The sequence below is a fragment of the Coregonus clupeaformis genome, unplaced genomic scaffold (assembly GCF_020615455.1).
Source record: "Coregonus clupeaformis isolate EN_2021a unplaced genomic scaffold, ASM2061545v1 scaf1573, whole genome shotgun sequence".
NCBI classification, from domain to species: Eukaryota; Metazoa; Chordata; class Actinopteri; order Salmoniformes; family Salmonidae; genus Coregonus; species Coregonus clupeaformis.
The window spans coordinates 39,786-63,369 of record NW_025535027.1 but is presented as its reverse complement, the minus strand read 5'-3'; the positions used below and the strand labels follow the sequence as shown (position 1 = coordinate 63,369).

The window sequence follows — 23,584 nt, the reverse complement described above, 5'->3', positions numbered from 1 at the left end:
AAATACAAAATCAATCAACCAATTCAATCAATAAATCAATCAATCAATTAATTAATTAAATAAAATCTATCAACCAATCAATCAATAAATCAATCAACCAATAATCAATTAACACATCAATCAACCAATTAACCAAATCAATCAATCAATTAACTAAATCAATCAATCAACCAACCAACTAAATCAACCAATTCAATCCATCAATTCAATCAATATATCAATTTGTTTGTGAATTCTATTTTACCAAATTATTGATTGGTGGCAGTCTTACCACATCCGATCAGGAAAGGTAAAGGAAAGTAGTCAACTCCAGAGCAATTCAATAATAAAAAATAAAATAAAAACCTGTACCAGCAACACTACCCAATTGCTTAATAAGCAATTAATTACCTTAATTTTACAGAATAATTTCAATGCTGGATTTCCAACACAACTCTAATCAAAACAAGTCATTGACAAAAACTGTAATGTGCAATTATCAATTACATAAATTCATCAGTCTGTTGCCAAGCTCTTGTAAATGGTCACAACATGAATATTCTATGAAACACAATGTATCAATTATATCCTGAAGGGAAAGTAGATTTGTGAATAATGACAGCACTGGCCTTGATTTGGACAGGGTTGCCGTCACTAGGTGTCAGTTGATGTCAGCCCCTCCTCTTTCTCTCTCTCTCTTCTCTGCTCCTTCTCCGTCTCTCGTATGACATAAAGACAAAAGCACAAAGAAGAGTTTAGTTTATACTTTTTTCCACATTCACGCTAAGAAATAAGCAAACAGCTTAACTCAGGAATATTATAAATAGCTCAATAACATTTTATTTTATTCATTTATTTTATTATTATTATTATTAATCCGTCAATATATCTGTCATTCACCAACTCAACCGATTATCAACCAAACAGTTTTACAGTCAAGCAATAGTTAATTCAAAAGAAAATTTCACTTGTGTGCAAAATTCCCCCTCCTGTTTTTCTATTTTGTCTGCACTGAAAACGGACTCTCCCTTTCTCTCTCCAGTTCAGTGCAGGGGAGTGGCTAACTCATGAATCTACGCGTGCGCAGTTCAGTCACCAATGTGATTTCAGAGTGGTAGGAGCGGACAGAGCAGACTGTTGCTCCGTTCTCTCCTCCCATAGACAATAACACTTAAGACTTTAACAGAGCTCTAGAAACTGAACACATAGAACATACAGAACACAGAACACAAACCCACTACCAAGCTTGTTATCTTTCACTTATCTGCAGATTTATAGTTATGCTGTTATCAATTACAAAACATCTCTATACACTCTTAAAAAAGTCCTCCCTGTAGGCTCATGATTCGTTAGTAAACGTTCTCTTTTATAGAGACTCATAAGATCTTTAAACTTATAGTCCTTCCAGGGGGCCTCATAGTTTATATAGTTTAAGAATTACAAACGTTCTCACAAACAGAGACTCATAAGATATTTAACCTTAACTGTGTTGTAGGGGTTTTAACTTTTTACTCTAGGGGCTTAACTTTTGAAAACCAAGATACCTAACACATTTATTTACAAGAGACCAAAAACTCTGCTCAAAACCTTAGTCGACACACATCTGGAAGTCATCAAGCACGTAGCCACACTCACTCCGTTTCACAAAACACACACACACACACACACAGGCTACGTTTCTGTCACATACAGGATCCGTTCGCACAAGGCATGCCTATCGCCGTTTCTTTGTCTTTTAAATTGTTTTGCTAAATTTCTGCTACCTTAAGTTGACGACATTAAATGAGAGGCGACATTGGATATACACTCGTCAACTATATACCAAGAGGTTACATACAATTTAATATATGTCGTACAAACTCACTGTTCCCAGAACAGACCAGAGAGTCAATCTAACAACTCCCCTGGTTTTACGGCCATCATATGGATGCCTTGGTCTCACAAGGGCTTCCTTAAATTAACGGCGCCCTAAAAGTATACTGTTGACTCATATCACGCGTTATCCTCTAAGCCTTTCATTGGACACTCCTTTCACTTTTATTCAAGGCAAAATATGTGTGTCCAAATCGGTGTGCCCTACAGACACTCCCCACTGTTTGCGTTGTTCTCAACGCAAACTAATTCAGAAAAATTTAGAACGGAACTCCTACCACACAGCAAAAAGAACCAGCAAAATGCACGCATAAGTAATTTAACGGTACATCTCTAACGCACACACTCTCTGGACTCACAAAACGACCAACGCCCAATGATTTAGTGATAAAAACTCACCCTTAGTTGCCGGCTTCTTGAGAGGTAGTCGTTTTGTAGCCCAGGAATGGAATGCAAAGAAGAGACATAGCACGTCCCAAAGAACAATAAAAATAAAATAAAACTACCTCGTCGCCATTAATGTAGTGCCTAAAAGAAACACTTTTGCTGGTCCATGCTTGTGATGATAAAAAGATCAGCCGACACTGTACTCTGTTCACAAAGGTTTATTATAACAAAGAGTTTACAGCATCGAATTTTGACCAACACCTGCAGATGTCTGGAGATAGCAACAGCCAAATCAATAATTCGCTATTCCCCTATTCTATTGTTCAAGACATGGTTTTATATCCTTTATGACGTATTATGGTGTGATTCTAAAAAACCAATCCCTGGCCATTACATATCCTCTTTTCCAGGAATTTAGTAATGCTTTCCAGATGTTTCCAGCACAGTAGAGTACACCATTTTGCCACATCAGCAAAATCTTAGGGCCAAGTTCCCTCTATCACACTTTCTGCAACAATCAGCATTTCTAGACTGTTTAAGATACTACAAATGAAAGTCAGAGTAGATAACGGAACATCTCTGACGGTCATTTGTTGATGTTTCTAGGATACAAAAGTAGTCTAGCCTGGGCCTATCTGTGCTGCTGGCTAGGTTGTAAAAATGAATTAAGGTAAATTATGCATGGTTTACCATACATTGTGGAAGTGTAAAGTAAAAACACCTGTAACTAACAGTTTGAAATATTGTATTTTTATTAGTTACAAAATATATTTTAAAACAGTAACAGATTCAATAAAATACTTAGAAAAGTATTGTGCTAATTTAAAATCTGCTAAGGCCCAAAAAACATATGAATGAACAAAACCAAGGAATATGCTGACTTCATGCACATCACAATGGACATAATAAACACTAAACATATCATTCACACATCAACCATGCTTTGTTAATTGATGTCTGCATCCCTACTGCATGCAATAAAAAAGTGTGTGAAAAAATATACTAAAAGATGAGAATAGAACTATGAAGTCATCTTCAAGCACACTATGTGCTATCATAGAAGCTCAATACCAGATGCTTCTTCTATACAGAGAACAAAACAACACACATGGTTCCTCCTGGTTGTGTAAATGGTGACTATGGCAACCATGATGGGCAGTGCCATAAAGAGCATGATGTGACTGATGGGCAACTCAACAACATTTCTGGTACCTGGACAATGAGACAGACAGTGATTAAACAAAATCATTTTGATTAATTTATTTGAAAGTAAAGGTTGTATCACACAGCAGCCACTAGAGGCTGCTGAAGATCAATATCCATTAACCATTAACCGTTAACCAAACACCTACAACTCTGTTTATATTGCTTCATCACAGAAGCTTTATTATTCAGTAAATATTTTACCTTGGAAGTAGATTGATGAATAGAAAAGGATCTTTAGTTTGCAAACACATAACCATTCTCAATCCTGTCCTTTTTGATAATGGCGTCTTTTTGTAGGCACTAACTCCGCCATGGTTTGTTGGACAAAGCCTATGGGAAAATGAATGGAGTTTTCGTACGGTTTTTGGATAAACGCAGAAAATATGGTCTGTGGTAAACACAGGCTTAGAAGATTTAATAAGTTTTGTTCTGTGAGATAATCTTCATCAGTTAACATCACTTTTTGTTATATACCCTTTGTTGGCAATGACACAGGTCAAACGTTTTTCTGTAAGTCTTCACACACTGTTGCTGGTATTTTGGCCCATTCCTCCATGCAGATCTCCTCTAGAGCAGTGATGTTTTGGGGCTGTCGCTAGGCAACACAGACTTTCAACTCCCTCCAAAGATTTTCTATGGGGTTGAGATCTGGAGACTGGCTAGGCCACTCCAGGACCTTGAAATGCTTCTTACGAAGCCACTCCTTCGTTGCCCGGGCGGTGTGTTTGGGATCATTGTCATGCTGAAAGACCCAGCCACGTTTCATCTTCAATGCCCTTGCTGATGGAAGGAGGTTTTCACTCAAAATCTCACGATACATGGCCCCATTCATTCTTTCCTTTACAGGATCAGTCGTCCTGGTCCCTTTGCAGAAAAAACAGCCCCAAAGCATGATGTTTCCACCCCCATGCTTCACAGTAGGTATGGTGTTCTTTGGATGCAACTCAGCATTCTTTGTCCTCCAAACACAAGTTTTTACCAAAAAGTTATATTTTGGTTTCATCTGAGCATATGACATTCTCCCAATCCTCTTCTGGATCATCCAAATGCACTCTAGCAAACTTCAGACGGGCCTGGACATGTACTGGCTTAAGCAGGGGGACACGTCTGGCACTGCAGGATTTGAGTCCCTGGCGGCGTAGTGTGTTACTGATGGTAGGCTTTGTTACTTTGGTCCCAGCTCTCTGCAGGTCATTCACTAGGTCCCCCGTGTGGTTCTGGGATTTTTTGCTCACCGTTCTTGTGATCATTTTGACTCCCACGGGGTGAGATCTTGAGTGGAGCCCCAGATCGATGGAGATTATCAGTGGTCTTGTATGTCTTCCATTTCCTAATAATTGCTCCCACAGTTGATTTCTTCAAACCAAGCTGCTTACCTATTGCAGATTCAGTCTTCCCAGCCTGGTGCAGGTCTACAATTTAGTTTCTATAGTGTCCTTTGACAGCTCGTTGGTCTTGGCCATAGTGGAGTTTGGAGTGTGACTGTTTGAGGTTGTGGACAGGTGTCTTTTATACTGATAACAAGTTCAAACAGGTGCCATTAATACAGGTAACGAGTGGAGGACAGAGGCGCCTCTTAAAGAAGAAGTTACAGGTCTGTGAGAGCCAGAAATCTTGCTTGTTTGTAGGTGACCAAATACTTATTTTCCACCATAATTTGCTAATAAATTCATTAAAAATCCTACAATGTGATTTCCTGGATTTATTTTTCTCATTTTGTCTGTCATAGTTGACGTGTACCTATGATGAAAATTACAGGCCTCTCTCATCTTTTTAAGTGGGAGAACTTGCACAATTGGTGGCTGACTAAATACTTTTTTCCCCCACTGTATTTGTCTGCTAAACTATACTCAATACTGTATGGTGAGAAACTTGCTGTACTGAGACATTCTGACAGAGGTGAGTCAGATTGAGAGGACAATGGTTGAAATAGCAGTTTTAAGGCTGCTTGGGTCCCTTTTGTATCTGATAAATATAATATACATTTTGATAAGTACATTTTTGTTGTGACATTCTGTGGATAAAATTATTCAATTTATGTGAAAAGCATACCTGTGAAATCTGTAAAGTATAATCTATATAAAAAATAATGATCTTATATTGCTATTGTCAGGTGTCAGGTTCAATGTTCAGGTTCAATGTTAGCTAGCTAGCTAACATTAGGCTATAACTAGCAATGCAAATGGATTTCTGAGATAATAATAATATTACTACACAGCTCATACACGTAATGTTAGATAGCGAGCCAGCCAGCTAACGTTAGCTAGCTAGCTAACAGTAAGCTTTAACTTGCAATGAAAAACAACTTTCTGACAAAATTAGAAACGTATAATATCTGAAAATGTAGCTAGACTCTTACTTGTATACATATATGGACGCTTCTCCCTCTCTGTCACGGATGCCATGGTTGCCCTTAGTTTGAAGATGTAATCCGTGGAAAGGTGTTTTATACAACAGCTTTCTGTGTTCTCTTTTCGACTCCCACCGCATTTGCAGTCATACTCTGCTTCCACCGGGCATTCCACTGATTTTAAAACTTTGTGACAACAACAGTGTTGATCGCTGTTTCTTCCCTATCACTGTCATCAGAAGACTCTAATATGTCTGGTTCAATTAAAATGTTTTTACCTACACTACCGGTCAAAAGTTTTAGAACACCTACTCATTCAAGGGTTTTTCTTCATTTTTACTATTTTCTACTTTGTAGAATAATAGTGAAGACATCACAACTATAAAATAACATAGATGGAGTCATGTAGTAACCAAAAAAGTGTAAAACAAATGAAAATATATTTTATATTTGAGATTCTTCAAATAGCCACCCTTTACCTTGATGACAGCTTTGCACACTCTTGACATTCTCTCAACTAGCTAGACCTGGAATGCTTTTCCAACAGTCTTGAAGGAGTTCCCACATATGCTGAGCACTCGGGGGATTGTGGAGGCCAGGTCACTCTGGGTCTTCCATTCCTGTGGCGGTCCTCATGAGAGCCAGTTTCATAATAGCGCTTGATGGTTTTTGCGACTGCGCTTGAAGAAACTTTAAAAGTTATTGAAATGTTCCGTATTGACTGACCTTCATGTCTTAAAGTAAAGTCTCTTTGCTTATTTGAGCTGTTGTTGCCATAATATGGACTTGGTCTTTTACCAAATAGGGCTATCTTCTATATAACCCCTCAAACGCATTAAGAAGGAAAGAAATTCCACAAATTAACCTTTAAGAAGGCACACCTGTTAATTGAAATGCATTCCAGGTGACTACCTCATGAAGCTGGTTGAGAGAATGCCAAGAGTGTACACAGCTGTCATCAAGGCAAAGGGTGGCTATTTGAAGAATCTCATATATAAAATATATTTTGATTTGTTGAACACTTTTTTGGTTACTACATGATTCCATATGTGATATTTCACAGTATTGATGTCTTCACTATTATTCTACAATGTAGAAAATAGTAAAAATAAAGAAAAACCCTTGAATGAGTAGGTGTTCTAAAACTTATGACCGGTAGTGTAAATCAGGAATTTATTCGTCGTCTGATTCATTTTCGGAGTCAGAGAGAGTCAGAATGGCACAATCCTCCTCCAGAAAGTAGTCCATCACAACTTTTTCCCACTTATCTTTGTCGATAGCGCCTGTTAAACTCTGTGCAGCAATGTATCTTTCAAAAAAGCTGATGTAGAAAGGATGATCTACACATTCTGAGCAGCTCATGTTATAGACATACCAATTCGAACTCATCTCTCGGCATATCCAGCCCATCCATTATCTCAGCCAATCATGGCTAGTGGGAAGGTTTCTGTCTTTTTTCCATGGCTAAACCAACTAGGCTCGTAATTTAACAATTGTATTTGTATTTACAGATGGCATACAAGTTTGTTATTAAGGCACATGAAAGTCCATATGTTCCAGAAGGCATTTTGGCCAAAAACACATTTTGATTTAAATAAAAGATAATAAATTACGTTCAAATGCCTCACCTGTTAAGTAGTGACGTGCACGTATGCCTAGCTTCCTGGAATGGGTCACAAATACACATTATTGCATGAGACAAGCTATACTTTTTCACTTGTTTTTTTTAACTAGATCCTGTGCATTGTTTCTATTTTAATTTGATTTATGTAGTGTCTAAATGCAGGAAACCACTCCAAACTACCAGCCAATGAGGACATGGTCAGTGCATCAAAATATGATGACATTTCTTTCATTATATTTACTCATATGAATCATGATTAAATCCAGCTGTTATCAAACAATGGGATGAATGTCCGGTTTAAAGGCTTCATCTGTCATTTTGTCCTACTCCTCTTTGCAGATCTTCTCCAAGTCATTAAGGTGTCGAGGCTGACGTTTGGGCAACTCGAACCTTCAGCTCCCTCCACAGATTTTCTATGGGATTAAGGTCTGGAGACTGGCTAGGTCACTCCAGGACCTTAATGTGCTTCTTCTTGAGCCACTCCTTTGTGGCCTTGGCCGTGTGTTTTGGGTCATTGTCATGCTGGAATACCCATCCACGACCCATTTTCAATGCCCTGGCTGAGGGAAGGAGGTTCTCACCCAAGATTTGACGGTACATGGCCCCGTCCATCGTCCCTTTGATGCGGTGAAGTTGTCCTGTCCCCTTAGCAGAAAAACACCCCCAAAGCATAATGTTTCCACCTCCATGTTTGACGGTGGGGATGGTGTTCTTTGGGTCATAGGCAGCATTCCTCCTCCTCCAAACACGGCGAGTTGAGTTGATGCCAAAGAGCTCGATTTTGGTCTCATCTGACCACAACACTTTCACCCAGTTCTCCTCTGAATCATTCAGATGTTCATTGGCAAACTTCAGACGGGCCTGTATATGTGCTTTCTTGAGCAGGGGGGCCTTGCGGGCGCTGCAGGATTTCAGTCCTTCACAGCGTAGTGTGTTACCAATTGTTTTCTTGGTGACTATGGTCCCAGCTGCCTTGAGATCATCGACAAGATCCTCCCGTGTAGTTTTGGGCTGATTCCTCACCGTTCTCATGATCATTGCAACTCCACGAGGTGAGATCTTGCATGGAGCCCCAGGCCGAGGGAGATTGACAGTTATTTTGTGTTTCTTCCATTTGCGAATAATTGCACCAACTGTTGTCACCTTCTCACCAAGCTGCTTGGCGATGGTCTTGTAGCCCATTCCAGCCTTGTGTAGGTCTACAATCTTGTCCCTGACATTCTTGGAGAGCTCTTTGGTCTTGGCCATGGTGGAGAGTTTGGAATCTGATTGATTGATTGCTTCTGTGGACAGGTGTCTTTTATACAGGTAACAAACTGAGATTGTTATGATTTAACTGGATAGAACCCAAATGCAGACAAGTACACCAAGCCAGAGAAGTTTTAACAGGTTTATTATAATGTTCAATAGTCCAGGTTTCCAATAAATGGGGAAGAGCAAGTCCAGGTTACAGGGAGGGTACAGATCCAGGTCAGGGCAGGTGTGGTACCGTAATGTCCTAGTGTCCGTGGTGAGTCCAAAGGAGAGGCCCGATAGTGGAGAGCAGGATGGTGGTGGCAGGAGTGAAGCGGAGGCAGGAGTCAGGTTCCAAATATCTGTGGCACAGGAGAAAAAGTAAATAAACAGTCCAAAAAACACAAGAGCGAAAACAGACAGGTTGAGTCGGCAGCGAGACTAACATGGTTGTCTTGACTATGATCTGACGATGAGTGGAAAGTTTGACCGGGTCTTAAAGGCTGAGGTGATTATGGTGAATGAGCTGCAGCTGGAACCCTGACTCCCGCACACCAGACTTCACTCCTGCAATCAAGGACAGACAGAGGGAGGGGGAGAGCAGAGAGAGAGCTACCTAGCAGCAGTAGGCCTAACAGTACCCCCCCTCTACGGACGCCACCTGGCGGCCGACAGGGTTTATCAGGATGTAACCTATGAAACTCACGAACCAGAGCAGGATCCACAATGAAGCTCCTGGGCACCCAGGAACGTTCCTCAGGACCATAACCCTCCCAATCCACCAGGTACTGGAAACCACGACCCCGGCGGCGAACATCCAGAAGTCGCCGGACAGTGTAGACCGGACCCCCACCCACGATCTTGGGCGGAGGAGGGGGACGAGAGGGCGGGCACAAAGGGCTAACCGACACAGGCTTAATCTGGGAAACATGAAAGGTGGAATGAACCCGTAGGGAGGCAGGAAGCTGTAGCTTAACCGCGCAGGGGGTTAACAATAGACAGTATCTTGAACGGTCCTATAAAACGAGGCGCCATCTTCTTCGACTCCACCTTCAATGGAAGGTCCCGTGACTTCAGCCATACCTCTTGACCAGGAGAGTAACCGGGAGCCTGGGACCGGTGACGGTTGGCTTGCCTCTGCATGTACGCCGGCTCGGGACAGAGCTACCCTGGCCTTCCTCCAGACCTTGCAGCAGCGGCGCATGTGGGACTGCACCGAGGGTACCGCAAGTTCCCTCTCTTGGGAAGGGAACAGGGGAGGTTGATAACCCAGAGCACACAGAAAAGGAGACAAACCAGAGGAAGCGTTAGTCAAGGTGTTATGAGCATATTCCACCCAGGGGAGCATGGAGCTCCATGACCCAGGGTTAGACCCAGTGACACAGCGAAGTGCGGTCTCCATCTCCTGGTTCGCTCTCTCGGCTTGCCCGTTGGTCTGGGGGTGATATCCAGAGGACAGGCTGGATGTAATGCCCAAAGCTTTACAGAAAGCTTTCCACACCTGGGGAGACAAACTGGGGACCCCTGTCAGAGACAATATCCGTGGGTAGACCATGAGCGGAACACATGTTCAACAAAATATCAGCCGTCTCTCTGGCAGTGGGCAGTTTAGGTAGGGCCAAAAAATGAGCGAACTTAGAAAAACGATCAATCACCGTAAGAATGACAGTCTTACCAGATGAGGGGGAAGTCCAGTGACAAAATCCATAGCGATATGCGACCAGGGCCGGCTGGGTATAGGTAGAGGTCGTAGATGACCAGCGCTGGCCTGGGTGGAGTTTTTACTTCGTGCACATACCGTACAAGCAGCAATGAAGGCTCGAGTGTCCGCCTCCATCGTGGCCCACCAGAACTTCCGTCGCACAAAGTCAAGGGTCCGCGAAACTCCAGGGTGACAGGTAAGGGGAGACGAGTGAGCCCACTGAAGTACCTGGGAGCGAGCAGACTCAGGGACAAACATCCGGTTAGGAGGACCCCTCCCAGGGTCAGCTTGATGATGTTGAGCCTGTCTAACAATCCCTCGATGTCACATGTGATGACTGCAATACTGCAGGTAGGAGGCAAAATGGGTTCAGGGTTACTACCAGTATCAACAGCCGAATGAACACGAGACAGGGCGTCAGGCTTGACGTTACGTGACCCAGGACGGTAAGACAGAGAAAAATTGAATCTCCCAAAAAATAGTGCCCACCTGGCTTGACGGGGGTTGAGCTGCTTCGCTGACTGGAGGTAAGCCAGATTCTTATGATCCGTCCAAACGATGAAGGGTTGTTCCGCCCCCTCCAACCAATGTCGCCACTCCTCGAGAGCCAGCTTAACGCGAGCAGTTCACGATTTCCAACATCATAATTCCTCTCTGCCTGAGAAAGTTTCCTTGAGAGAAAAGCACAGGGATGCAGTTTGTTATCTTCAGGAGAACGTTGTGACAACACTGCACCTACCCCAGTGTCGGATGCATCCACCTCCACGACAAACTGGCGGTCGGGGTCCGGCTGCATCAGAATGGGAGCCGAGGCGAGCGATGTTTCAGTTCTTCGAACGCTGATTCGGCCCCCTTCATTCCAAGCGAACGGTCGTGAGATGGAGGTGAGAGCGGTGAGTGGCGCCGCAATGCGGCTGTAGTCCTTGATGAACCTCCTATAGAAGTTCGCAAACCCCAGGAATCGTTGAAGTTGTTTGCGGGTAGAGGGAGCTGGCCAGTCCGTGACAGCAGAGATCTTAGCTGGGTCCATCCGCAGCTCCCCCTGAGCTATGATGTAACCCAAAAGAGGTCTCAGACACATGAAATTCACATTTCTCCATCTTCACAAACAGTTTGTTCTCCAACAACCTTTGCAACACCTGGCGCACATGCAGTTCATGTTCCTGGGAGGACTCTGAGAAAATCAAGATATCATCCAGATAGACAAAAACAAACCCGATTCAACATGTCCCGAAGGACATCATTGACTAGTGCCTGAAAAACAGCAGGGCATTAGACAACCCAAAAAGGCATAACCCGATACTCAAAATGTCCCAAGGGTGTGTTGAAGGCAGTCTTCCATTCATCACCCTTACGAATGCGCACCAGGTGATACGCATTTCGTAGATCCAGTTTCGTAAAGATGGTAGCACCATGAAGGAGGGGAAAAGCAGAATTAATCAAAGGCAGAGAATACTTGTTCTTAATGGTGATGTTGTTAAGTCCACGGTAATCAATACAGGGTCTGAGGGTCTTATCCTTCTTAGCAACAAAAAGAATCCCGCTCCTACAGGTGACGAGGAAGGACGCATAATACCTGCCGCCAAGGAGTCCCGAATGTAGTTCTCCATAGCCTCCGTCTCCGGCCGGGAGAGATTGTACAGGCGGCTGCTGGGGAGCGGGGCTCCTGGCTGGAGGTCAATGGCGCAGTCGTAAGGCCGGTGAGGAGGAAGAGAAGTAGCTCTGTGTTTGCAGAAAACGGATGCCAGGTCATGATACACGTCAGGAACAGCAGAAAGATCCATGGACTCCAGTGGAGGTTGAGGCACAGTACTGGCAGGAGTCTGAGCAGAACACAAACAATTCACATGACAAAATGTGCTCCATGAAACAATGCTACCTGTCACCCAATCAATGTGTGGATTGTGTTTTATGAGCCAGGGGATACCAAGGACCAGGGGAGTCTGTGGGCAGTCGATAATATGGAATTGAATGTTCTCCTGATGATTTCCCGACACTCTAAGACAAACAGGAACAGTCTGATGGGTAATGCGGGTCAACAATTGTCCATTTAGACCCTTAGCCTGCAGCGGACAGTCCATAGGAACAGTCTCCAAATCCATTTGTTGAGCCCACTCTCTATCCAAAAAGCTTTACGTCGGCACCAGAGTCAATCAGCGCACTAACAGAGAAATTCTGGGACTGCCACTGGAGGGATGCCTGGAGCAGAATGCGGGGAGAAGAGGAAGAATCCGCTGCTCGGCTCACCAAAACTTCTCCCATAAATGATGAGCCGGCCCTTTTCCCCGGACGAACTGGGCAGGAAGGAACGAAATGACCAGCTTCTCCACAATACAGGCAGACCCGAGCCTGAATACGACGTGCACGCTCCTCTGAGGACAACCGTGCACGACCCACCTCCATGGCTTCGGGTTCAGTGCTCCTCGTATCGACTCGGGAAGACACGGCTCTCTCCGTAGGGACGATGCAGGGAGGAGTTTGTTGATGACAGACAGGTTGCTTGGAACTAACACTCCTCTCCCGGCGGCGCTCCCGAATCCGATTATCCAACCTGATAGTGAGTGAAATAAGATTATCCAGCGTAGGCGATTCATCATATGACACCAATTCATCTTTTAAAGTCTCCGACAAAGCATTGATGAACACTCCTTGTAATGCCTCGTCATTCCAACCACTCACTGCTGCTAAAGTCCGAAACTCCACTGCCATCTCCGCCACACTCACGAGCCCCCTGCCGAGAGAAAACAACCGTTTCGCAGCCTCCTTGCCTCGTGCGGGGTGGTCAAAAACCTTCCTCATCTCCGTGGTGAAGGCCACGTAAGCGTTGCAAATGTCCGACTGACTCTCCCAGACCGCGGATCCCCAGGCACGAGCGGAACCGCTAGTAGAGTTGATAAGGTAGGCAATACGGGCTCTTTCTGAGGCGTAGGTGAGGGGGCTGTTGTTCAAACACTAACGAGCATTGAGTCAAAAAATCGCCACAGGTTCCCATGTTCCCGTCATAGCGCTCTGGAGCAGGAACAAAAGGCTCTCTGATCTGGGCTGAAGGGGTAGTAAGGGCAGACACTTGATTGGTGAGTAATTGAACCTGATTAAGCAGCACCTGACTGTCCTCAGCAATCGTCTTAAACAGGGTATCATGTTGGCCAAGTAGAATGCCCTGATTGGCTATGGCAGTCCAAATTTGAGTGCACTCTGGGGTGGTATCCGAGCTACTGTCTGCTGGGTTCATGTTGGTCAGATCATACTGTTATGATTTAACTGGATAGAACCCAAATGCAGACAAGTACACCAAGCCAGAGAAGTTTTAACAGGTTTATTATAATGTTCAATAGTCCAGGTTTCCAATAAATGGGGAAGAGCAAGTCCAGGTTACAGGGAGGGTACAGATCCAGGTCAGGGCAGGTGTGGTACCGTAATGTCCTAGTGTCCGTGGTGAGTCCAAAGGAGAGGCCCGATAGTGGAGAGCAGGATGGTGGTGGCAGGAGTGAAGCGGAGGCAGGAGTCAGGTTCCAAATATCTGTGGCACAGGAGAAAAAGTAAATAAACAGTCCAAAAAAACACAAGAGCGAAAACAGACAGGTTGAGTCGGCAGCGAGACTAACATGGTTGTCTTGACTATGATCTGACGATGAGTGGAAAGTTTGACCGGTCTTAAAGGCTGAGGTGATTATGGTGAATGAGCTGCAGCTGGAACCCTGACTCCCGCACACCAGACTTCACTCCTGCAATCAAGGACAGACAGAGGGGGAGGGAGAGCAGCAGAGAGAGGCTACCTAGCAGCAGTAGGCCTAACAGAGATTAGGAGCACTCCCCTTTAAGAGTGTGCTCCTAATCTCAGCTCACTACCTGTATAAAAGACACCTGGGAGCCAGAAATCTTTCTGATTGAGAGGGGGTCAAATACTTATTTCCCCTCATTAAAATGCAAATCAATTTATAACATTTGTGACATGCGTTTTTCTGGATTTTTGTTGTTGTTATTCTGTCTCTCACTGTTCAAATAAACCTACCATTACAATTATAGACTGATCATTTCTTTGTCAGTGGGCAAACGTACAAAATCAGCAGGGGATCAAATACTTTTTTCCCTCACTGTATATATATATTTTTTAACATTTGCAAAAATGTCAAAAAAACTGTTTTCACTTTGTCATTATGCTGTATTGTGTGTAAATTCATTAGGACTTTTATTTATTTAATCAATTTTAGAATAAGGCTGTAACGTAACAAAATGTGGAAAAAGTCAAGGGTCTTTCACTTCATGTTTTGATAAGGTTTGTATCACAACTAAAGTGGCCAAATAACTTCTTAAAATTAAGCACATTAATCCACTTTACAACCGGTGTAGAGCCTAACTGGCATACATACGCAGCGCGTGAGTTTCAAGTATGGGGAAGATCATTTCCACCATAAAAATGCACCTTTATAATAAAGCATTACATGCATAATCGCATTTGTGGTCACTTTTGAGAATGGTGTTTTCAGCCTCATTGCTTTTAAAACATTTTTTGATGCGAGCGGTTGTAATAATTTGGGATCTATCTTATCACACAACTGTCCCAGACTATGTTTGGAATATTTATTACTCGCACAGAAGGACAAGTTGACCAATAGAATAGTTCAACGTTTGTACTATGGGGGATTGTAGATTGACATAGGCTAGTGCTTTTGCTGTTTGTTTGGCCTACTCATCTTGCTGGCTGAAGAATAGTAAATGTGGACATCTTCAATATGTGCCTCGGAAATCGATAAGAAGGACGCCGCGGTTGCGTCCCTGATGTGTCTCTCTTCACTTGTAGCCTACTTCAGAGCTTAGATAGATGCCTGTGAGAAGAACCCGATCACCTGACGGGCATTGGCTAATAAGAATTGTCATATCTGAGAGAGCCACGTGTATCACAACTAAAGTTGCATAAATAACTCTAAATTAAGCATATAGGAGGACCTGTTCCTTTGTTAACCGCTCAACACAGAATAGCTGCATGTGTGCACTCCCTCAGAAATCGTTTGGAGAAAACATCCTTTCTATTTTATTCAGCTATGTTCAATTGTATTCTTCATACTATAAAATAATATAAAATAATGCCATGGAATTCTAAGCAAATAACTAGTGTAGCCCACAGCCATATGCTTATATGGCATAGCCAAATCAGGGCCTAACATAAGGACCACTCAGAGTATGCTATTCTGTTCTTCTGAAATAGACTACATTTTCTTCATATAGTGTTTCTTTAGACCTGTCTAAAATAAATAATGGATTTATTGTGATGGTGTAGGCTATATTCAATGGATTTATTAGACTTTTTAACATGTAGATGTTCCAAAGGTCTGCATCAGTGGCTTGTAGGCTATGCATGGAAGCCAGGAGATGCTAAATGTGTTTATGTTAATTAACGGTAAATTACTGTGAGACCAGAAGGTATTTGCTTGACAATCAACGGCTGACAATATGTCATGACCTCTACAGCCCTAGGTGCAACTCAATAGTAGGAAAGTGTTCTTAATGTTTTGTACACTCAGTGAATATTTACCACTTATAATGGATCCAATCTTTATGAAATTATTTGAGAAATTATTATGCTGTGTTACATGGATTAACTTTGTCTTACTTTCTAGGTGTGAGTGGAAACAAACTCTCTCAATATGTCAATGTGGGGGTTGATGTCCATCTACCTTGTCACAATACGGCTGATCCAGAAGACTGCTCCTCAACTACATGGCTTTACTCCAGAGCTGGGATTGGGAATGCTATTGCAGTTTTCTCTAAGGGGGAGGTGAGACATAACTCACAGAGAACTGAGAGACTGAGTGTGAAGGCTCAGTCTCTATATCTGTAAGTCTTTAACTCAAAGTGTCACAGCTGAAGATGCTGGACTCTACACCTGTTGAGTAAACAACAGAACCCCATTTGAGACAGATAATGATACCTATTTGTCTATTCTCACCAGTGAGTTTTTCTGTTTACAGTAAAGTCAAGAGCGAAAAGTTGTCTTAGTTATACAACATATACAATACAGTAGTACACAATAAATGTACAACTACCACAATATTGTATTTTTCTTCTGTCTCTCCCAGTCTCCTCATCCACACCAGAGACAGATCAGTAACTTTAAGTTGCTCTCAGCACACATTTGATGGACTTGGAACAAGTATCTCACTCATTGACCATGCAGTTAGTCTTAGCTGGGAGGATGACAGGTAGTGAGCTGCAGGGAGACTCCAGATACCAGGTCAGAGGGTTTCGCTGTGACCTCACTCTGTGACACTCCAGAGGGAGGACAACAACAGGAAGTGGATGTGTCAGCTGACTGACAAGGGAAAAGTGAAGAACTCCATTGACTTCACCTCTACATTCTCAGGTACGTATTCTTCACAGGGGGCTGCTGAGGGAGGACGACTCATAATAATGGCTGTAACGGAGCGAATGTAATGGCATCAAACACATGGAAACCATGTGTTTGATGTATTTGATACCATTCCACTTATTCCGCTCCAGCCATTACCACGAGCCCGTCCTCCCCAATTAAGGTGCCACCAACCTCCTGTGGTATTCTTGTTATGCTACTCTGGAAAAAATGAACAAGAATGTAATATTAAACCTGATAATTATGGTAATGACGAAAAATAGGAAAACGACGGTAAGAAACAATCTACTAAGTAAAATTCAAACCCTGTTCATCAAGGCAACACTTTCACTACTGTACCTCATTGTGCTTCATCTATGTACGGTGTCATTTGTGTGTCAGTCCCTCTTTCACTCAACCTCCTTGTTGTGAGCCAGGCTGATCTCAAGTGACACAGGTGTGCTCTGTGTCATCAGGTCTTAACCAGTCGGGGGTGATTTGGGTGTCAGTGGGGCTGTGTGTGTGGCCGCAGCTCTGGTTGTCATCTTCAGGAGGAGGGCGCGTAAGTCATCTACAACTCTCTTAATTACCCTCTGAAGTCAGGTTCTATTCTATCTGAACTGAACTAATTTCCTTCATACAGTTAGTAGATATTTATAATGTTGTATAGTAAAGAAAACCTTTATTTTGGTGTGAAATTAGTATTTTATTAAGGATTCACGATCGTTCTACCTCAGATTCTGTTTCAGAAAATCAGATGCTAGTCAACACAGGAAATGTTATTGTGAATATCATGTGTGTGTGTGTGTGTGTGTGTGTGTGTGTGTGTGTGTGTGTGTGTGAGAGTGTGTGTGTGTGTGTGTGTGTAGGGCCAGAGAACAGACATTACCTATACTGAGGTCAACCTTCCCACTGGTAGACCAACAGACTGAGTATGCAACCATTAGATCAAGACCCTGAACCATAGACTATTCACTATTAAGACTATAATCTTATATTGATATATTAAAGAGGTTAGTAGAATAATCAGATATTCAAATTCTCACCATTTCTGTTGCAAGATATATGTTTAAAGCAGTCGCAATGTGCCAAATTACTTCCCTGTGCTTGGTCATTGAGCAACAGATAATGATGTTGTTTGAGACGTATGTGTGCCATGTTAAAATATTTGCTTTTGTTTTGTAAAATTACTTGATTGTTTTTCATTTACTGGCTCTGAGTTTCAAGATTGTCAAGTGGAGACGAGGAGAAAGATGTACAAATGTAAGAACTTGAAGGTTCATTTTAAAGAAACTTTCTCAGTAAAGCTATACCAAAAAGGGTACTTCTTCCATCACCACACCTTTTCAGAGGAATAGTTGGCCTTGCATCAGTCTACTCAGCGACAACTTCCTGTGTAGTCTCGACTTCCCTTTCTTATTCTGCTCCAATGCATGATGAAAATAGATTTTACTGTTATTCTCAATCATAGCGGTCAAGAGGTCACAGAGGAATCTAAAAGAGGAATCCTCATGAAGTACTACTGAATTACTACTCATCACTACTACACAAGATCGACACAGAACCTACTGGTTTTACTACATGATTGCTATTGAAATGTGTAGTAAACCAGTAGTGATTTATGTAGTAATTTAAGTAGTAATGAGTGATAAATTGGGACATTTCACTACTGGTGACCACTACATATTTCCTACTCAAATCACTGCATAATTATCCCTTAATGACTACTGTGTAACTACTGAGCTTTTGGGTAGCTACTACTTAAAACCTACACATATCTACACAATTCCTACAAGTTTTCAATTGAATTACTACACAATGCCTACACATTACTTCTGTATGTCTACTCAATCCCTATTGAATTACTACTACCAGTGCCATCTCTGTGTGTAGTGTTGTGTCACTACTGAATTGCTCCTGAGACTATTTAATTTCCTACATAAACCCTTTTGAATTACTATTGAAAACATTTGACTACTTTTTGCCTATTCAAAATTATTCTTGTTTCACTACTGTGTCACTACTAGAGCAGTGCACGTTATTTCCTCAAGTTTCTAAATGTAGTTATATCATAAAACAAAAAATACTAAGCGTAGCTCAGTTGGTAGAGCATGGCGCTTGCAATGCTAGGGTTGTGGGTTCAATTCCCACAGGGGCCTGGAGGGCCAGTATGAAGATGTATGCACTCACTAACTGTAAGTCGCTCTGGATAAGAGCGTCTGCTAAATGACTAAAATGTAAAAAATATATATATGTAAATGATATTACAACCAAAATACAAACATTTTTGTCATTAAATTACATATTTACACTTTTTTGTTAATCCCTTTGAGGCCTTGTCTTCATTCAGCTTTCACTCTTTTGTGCTTGTAGTTGAACCCCCCAAACCGTTAAAAAATATATTTTGTTTGGTTACAGAGAGTCATCATTTGCCATAGACAATAATGCATTATGAAAATGTGTCTAAGCATGTTATAAAACGCTCCAAAACACTCCAAACCAACTCATATTACATCAGAATCTCATTCTGGATAATGTCTCTCCACTCAATTTTGTTTTTAAAAATCCACTGTCCCATAAATCCATATTTGCATCTTTTTGTTGTTGTTGTAAGCAGCATTATCTAAATTTTCTCAAATTTAGTGCAGAGACTTCCAGAATGAGATTCTGAGTTGGTTTGGAGTGTTTGTAGTATTTTATAACATGCTTTAGACACATTTTCACAATGCATTGTAGTCAATGGCAAGTGATGACTCCGCAAAATGTGACAACCATTATTTTGCAACAAAACAACTAAAAGCACAGAAAGAGTGAAAATAAGGCCACATGTAAAAATGGGTTAACTTCCCTTTTAACTTTTTGTTGCAGCCACATTTCTACACCATGTAACCTTTTAGAAAATAAAGACAAGCACAAGAGACTACCATTATACGGGCCTCTGTAGCTCAATTGGTAGAGCATGGCGCTTGAAACGCCAGGGTAGTGGGTTCGATCCCCGGGACCACCCATACGTAAAAATGTATGCACACGTGACTGTAAGTCGCTTTGGATAAAAGCGTCTGCTAAATGGCATATTATATTATATAAGCCATTATCAATAATATGCTAAGAGGTCACATAAGACAATACAGACAAACATTTGAAAACAATTTTAATCTTACCAACAACGGCCTCCAGTCTTCCTTGACAACAGGTCAAAAGGGGTAAGTAGAATCGGTAAGTATACCAATATGAACATACTGTACATTTGTATACAAACACATTACTTATTAGCAAGCATGACAAAAACAAAGGCTACGTAGTCATAGCTACATTTCAATATGGTTAGCAAACAGCTAGGCTAGACTCAATACATCTCTATGACAACAGCTAAGACCATTTTTGCTAGCAATCTTTTTTATGTGGTAAAAAGAAGAAGGTATTCAGAAAACATAAAGGAACATTACATTTACATATGGTGATAAGGAAGACAGGATGACGAAGAATGGAAGATGATTACATTCGGGATTGTCAAAAACAGTAGCTACAGTAGCTAACAACAACAAAGTAGGCTACTTTCTGTTTGGTCTTCTTCTCCGGTGTAGTCTGTTGTGATAGGCCTACTTATTTATTACCAACATCAATAAGTAAAAATCTCTACCTGATTACTACGGGAAATTACTGTTTTCCTACTAAACACTACAAAACTCTACTTGTGTATCTTGAGTAGTGCATAAACTACACATTCACCACACAATCCCTACATGTCTCTACATAGTCACTACTGCACGAATAGGTTTTGTGTATTAATTCAGTAGTACTTTTTCATTAGGGAAGAGTCTGACAATGATTGATCTGGACTTAAATGTATTAGTCATAATATACTCCTACGTTTTACCGAAACACCTCCTTTCACACGCTTTCGTGGGACAACCTAATCTGTTGTGTGAAAATAATGATAAGAATGTCAGCCTCTGATCATTTAGCAGTAGGCTACAATAGGCAACTTGTCAATGTTTGTGGCCAGGCACAATTACACACTTGATCATTATCTTAGTTGTCTTCACTGTAAACTGTTGCACTAGTGAAATCTTATGTCCAGAATTATATGATAGCTCTACTTGACTGTGCTGCTGAACAGCTCGGAATATTTGGAGATTACTTTTTCATTTTGAAGAGAGGAGGCAATATTCATCCTCTTTTACTATCACAGTCTGATCTTATTCCTTGGCTTTTGTTTTTACCCTCTTTAAGACTGCCACTCCTGACACTCAAGCACAAAGTCACTGACACACCATGTAAACTGATATTTGCAATGCCAGTGAAGTGGAATGAACCCGTAATTCTACCCACTTAAGAACATAGCCATTGAGTAAAATAGAATGTGCGTTGCCTGCCAGCATTCAAGATGCCTGCAGTTATTCCTTGAGGCCCATCCTCTCTAGTGATTTTACCCGCGCGTTCCGTTGCTATGGGAATTCTTTCTCCTCCCCCCTGCTCTCACCAACAAAAGTCACAGGTTGTGCTTTGAAACAACCAGCTTTCAAACTATTCTGTCGATTACTCATTAATTTCGCTCCAATGATGACTGGATTTGTCAACAAGCTAACCGCATAGAAATAGTTTCTGCATGTGAGATTTTTTTTAAGGTAAGAAAGTACACTTTAAAAGTTGTTTTGCAGTTTACGTTAGCTTGGTCTAGGCATATTTTACGTAACCATGCATATTTTACGTAGGTAGCCAGACACGTAAACAAGCCAGACGTACCCACTTGTTTTTGATTTGATATGCGTAAACAGAACGTAAACAGTTTACAACAGCGAGGCAGAATGACCACAAGGAGCTGTGAGTGTGAGTTGATAGTAACGTAATAGGGCCTACAGTTTTAATGTATTCAAGGAGACAGGGACAAAGAAATACATATAGTTGAAGGTAGGCTATTAGTTGAGTTGTGCTAGTGGACTAAACTCCACTCCATGGTGAAGGAAGTTTATAAACCATTATGAAGGAAGTTTATCAACTTCCTTCACCGTAGAGTGGAGTTTAGTTCTGCTAGAGTTGTGCATGCTTTGGCTTAAAATGTGCATTTTGAGGACTATACCATTGGTTACATTGTACCAGACAAATTAAATAAAGTGAAACTCAAGTATTTTAAACTTTTGACATACAGTATTTGACCCTGGTCTGTAACCAGAGCCACTACTGGCCCACTGACCCATAATGAAGACCCCAGTGGCTGAGGGTCGCCTGCAGGTGCTGCAGATTTACCGGCTCCTCCAGTATGTCCATGAGGGAGACCAGCCCCAGATAGAGAAGATGGTGGACATGGGTGTGGAGGACCTCATCAACCTGACAGAGCCACAGGAGGGCACCGGAGTTCTCCACCTGGCTGCTGTGGCCAACAACACAGACATGGTCAGCTTCCTGCTGGCCCAGGGCGCCCAGCCCAACGTCCAGGACAAAAGGGGACGCACCCCGGTCATGTTAGCAGCTGAGCTGGGGCACAACGGCATGGTGGCCCTGCTAGCTAAGAACTATGCTGAAATGAACCTGTTGGATGCTGAGGGGAAAGGTGAGAGGATCCAGTCAGCCCCCAGATTAGGTGATGCTGTGTTTGATAAAGATATTGAGTAGAGTAGAGTAGTGTAGTGTAGTGTAGAATAGTCAGCCACTGAGAATATAATACCATTTTATAGATTGGGATGGAATAGAATAGAATGTGACTTTATTTATTACCCGTAGATGGAAATTTGCACTTGGCATCAATTCAAACCACTGTATTTAAATTTCCACTCCACGGTTTGCTTACTTAATGTATTACTGTGTGTGTAGCTCTGATACCAAGAGATGGGTTCTGTTTCAAGTTGAGTCTGGTAGCCTCCTGTTGAATGGCGTGCCTGTTTGACTCATGAAAATGCATGCTTTCTCTGTTTACATATTGATGAGATCAGTGTCTCAGGCGGCTCAAATTGGCCCAACCCAATGGCGCTCATACAAAACTCCTTAAAGCCCAATTATGATAATAGCCTCAATTGCAGTGTGGTCCAGTCTTCAGTTACAGTCAATGAGTCTTGGCTCTTTTGTGGGGATGATTGTGGACACATCTAATTACAGATCAAAAGGGATCCTCTGCCTGGTCTGTAAAGCCTGCTGGGTAATCCGATCCAATCAGCTCACTTGGTGGCTCTTGGCTCTTTTCCCAGGTGTGCTCTTCTACTGCATCTTCCCCACCAAGCGTCACATGCGCTGCCTGCAGGTGGCGCTACACAGCATGGCTGATGTCAACAACGTCTCGCTCGCCGGGACACCCGTGTTCCTGCTGGCGTGTCAACATGCCGCCGACTGCTCCGCCATGTGCCTCAGCATCCTGGAGCAGGGCGCCGACCCCAACGCATCCAATCAGGTCTCATAACACATGACATGGGAGGTTCTGGGGAGATCAAAGGGCAAATCTGAAATGACACTCTATTCTCTATTTAGTGCAATACTTTAGTCTTATGAGGTACAGTTTGGTGAAATGTTAGAAGTGTGCCATTTTGGATTCAACAAATTGTATATTTCTAAAATTGAACTTATTGTGACTTGTTGAATTATGGGAGATGAAATTACCTGAATTCACCTGAATTGTTGGCTCTCCTGAGTAATGTAGAAACCTGTGTTGAATAGAATAAGGTAACTAAGACTTTGATGTGTGTGAATTTGGTCTTGATAATCACACTCATCACATAGAGGTGACATCCTCCTGTCTCTCCAGGTGACAGGCCGCACTGCGTTGATGGAGGCAGCCAGGGCTGGGGCTGTGGAGCTGGTCAGAGCCATCCTACTGAGGGGGGCGAACCCCAACACCCTCGACAAGAAACACCTCCACGCCACACACTTCGCTGCCATGGGGGGATTCTTTGAGGT

At 42.3% G+C, this 23,584-nt stretch overlaps 1 protein-coding gene across 7 annotated transcripts in view; it reads left to right on the top strand.

Annotated features, from left to right (window-relative positions):
- LOC121552870 (ankyrin repeat and EF-hand domain-containing protein 1) overlaps positions 1-23,584 on the top strand; it is a 34,125-nt gene that overhangs the window by 5,204 nt on the left and 5,337 nt on the right. Inside the window, exons 2-7 of one of the 7 annotated variants that reach the window (XM_045218427.1) lie at positions 15,972-16,129; positions 16,431-16,714; positions 17,176-17,261; positions 21,849-22,250; positions 22,882-23,081; positions 23,433-23,582. In XM_045218427.1, coding sequence (XP_045074362.1) covers positions 21,899-22,250; positions 22,882-23,081; positions 23,433-23,582 — 702 coding nt within the window. In that variant the 5' untranslated portion in view covers positions 15,972-16,129; positions 16,431-16,714; positions 17,176-17,261; positions 21,849-21,898. The other 6 variants (XM_041865952.2, XM_045218425.1, XM_045218426.1 and 3 more) reach the window with 6 other exon arrangements.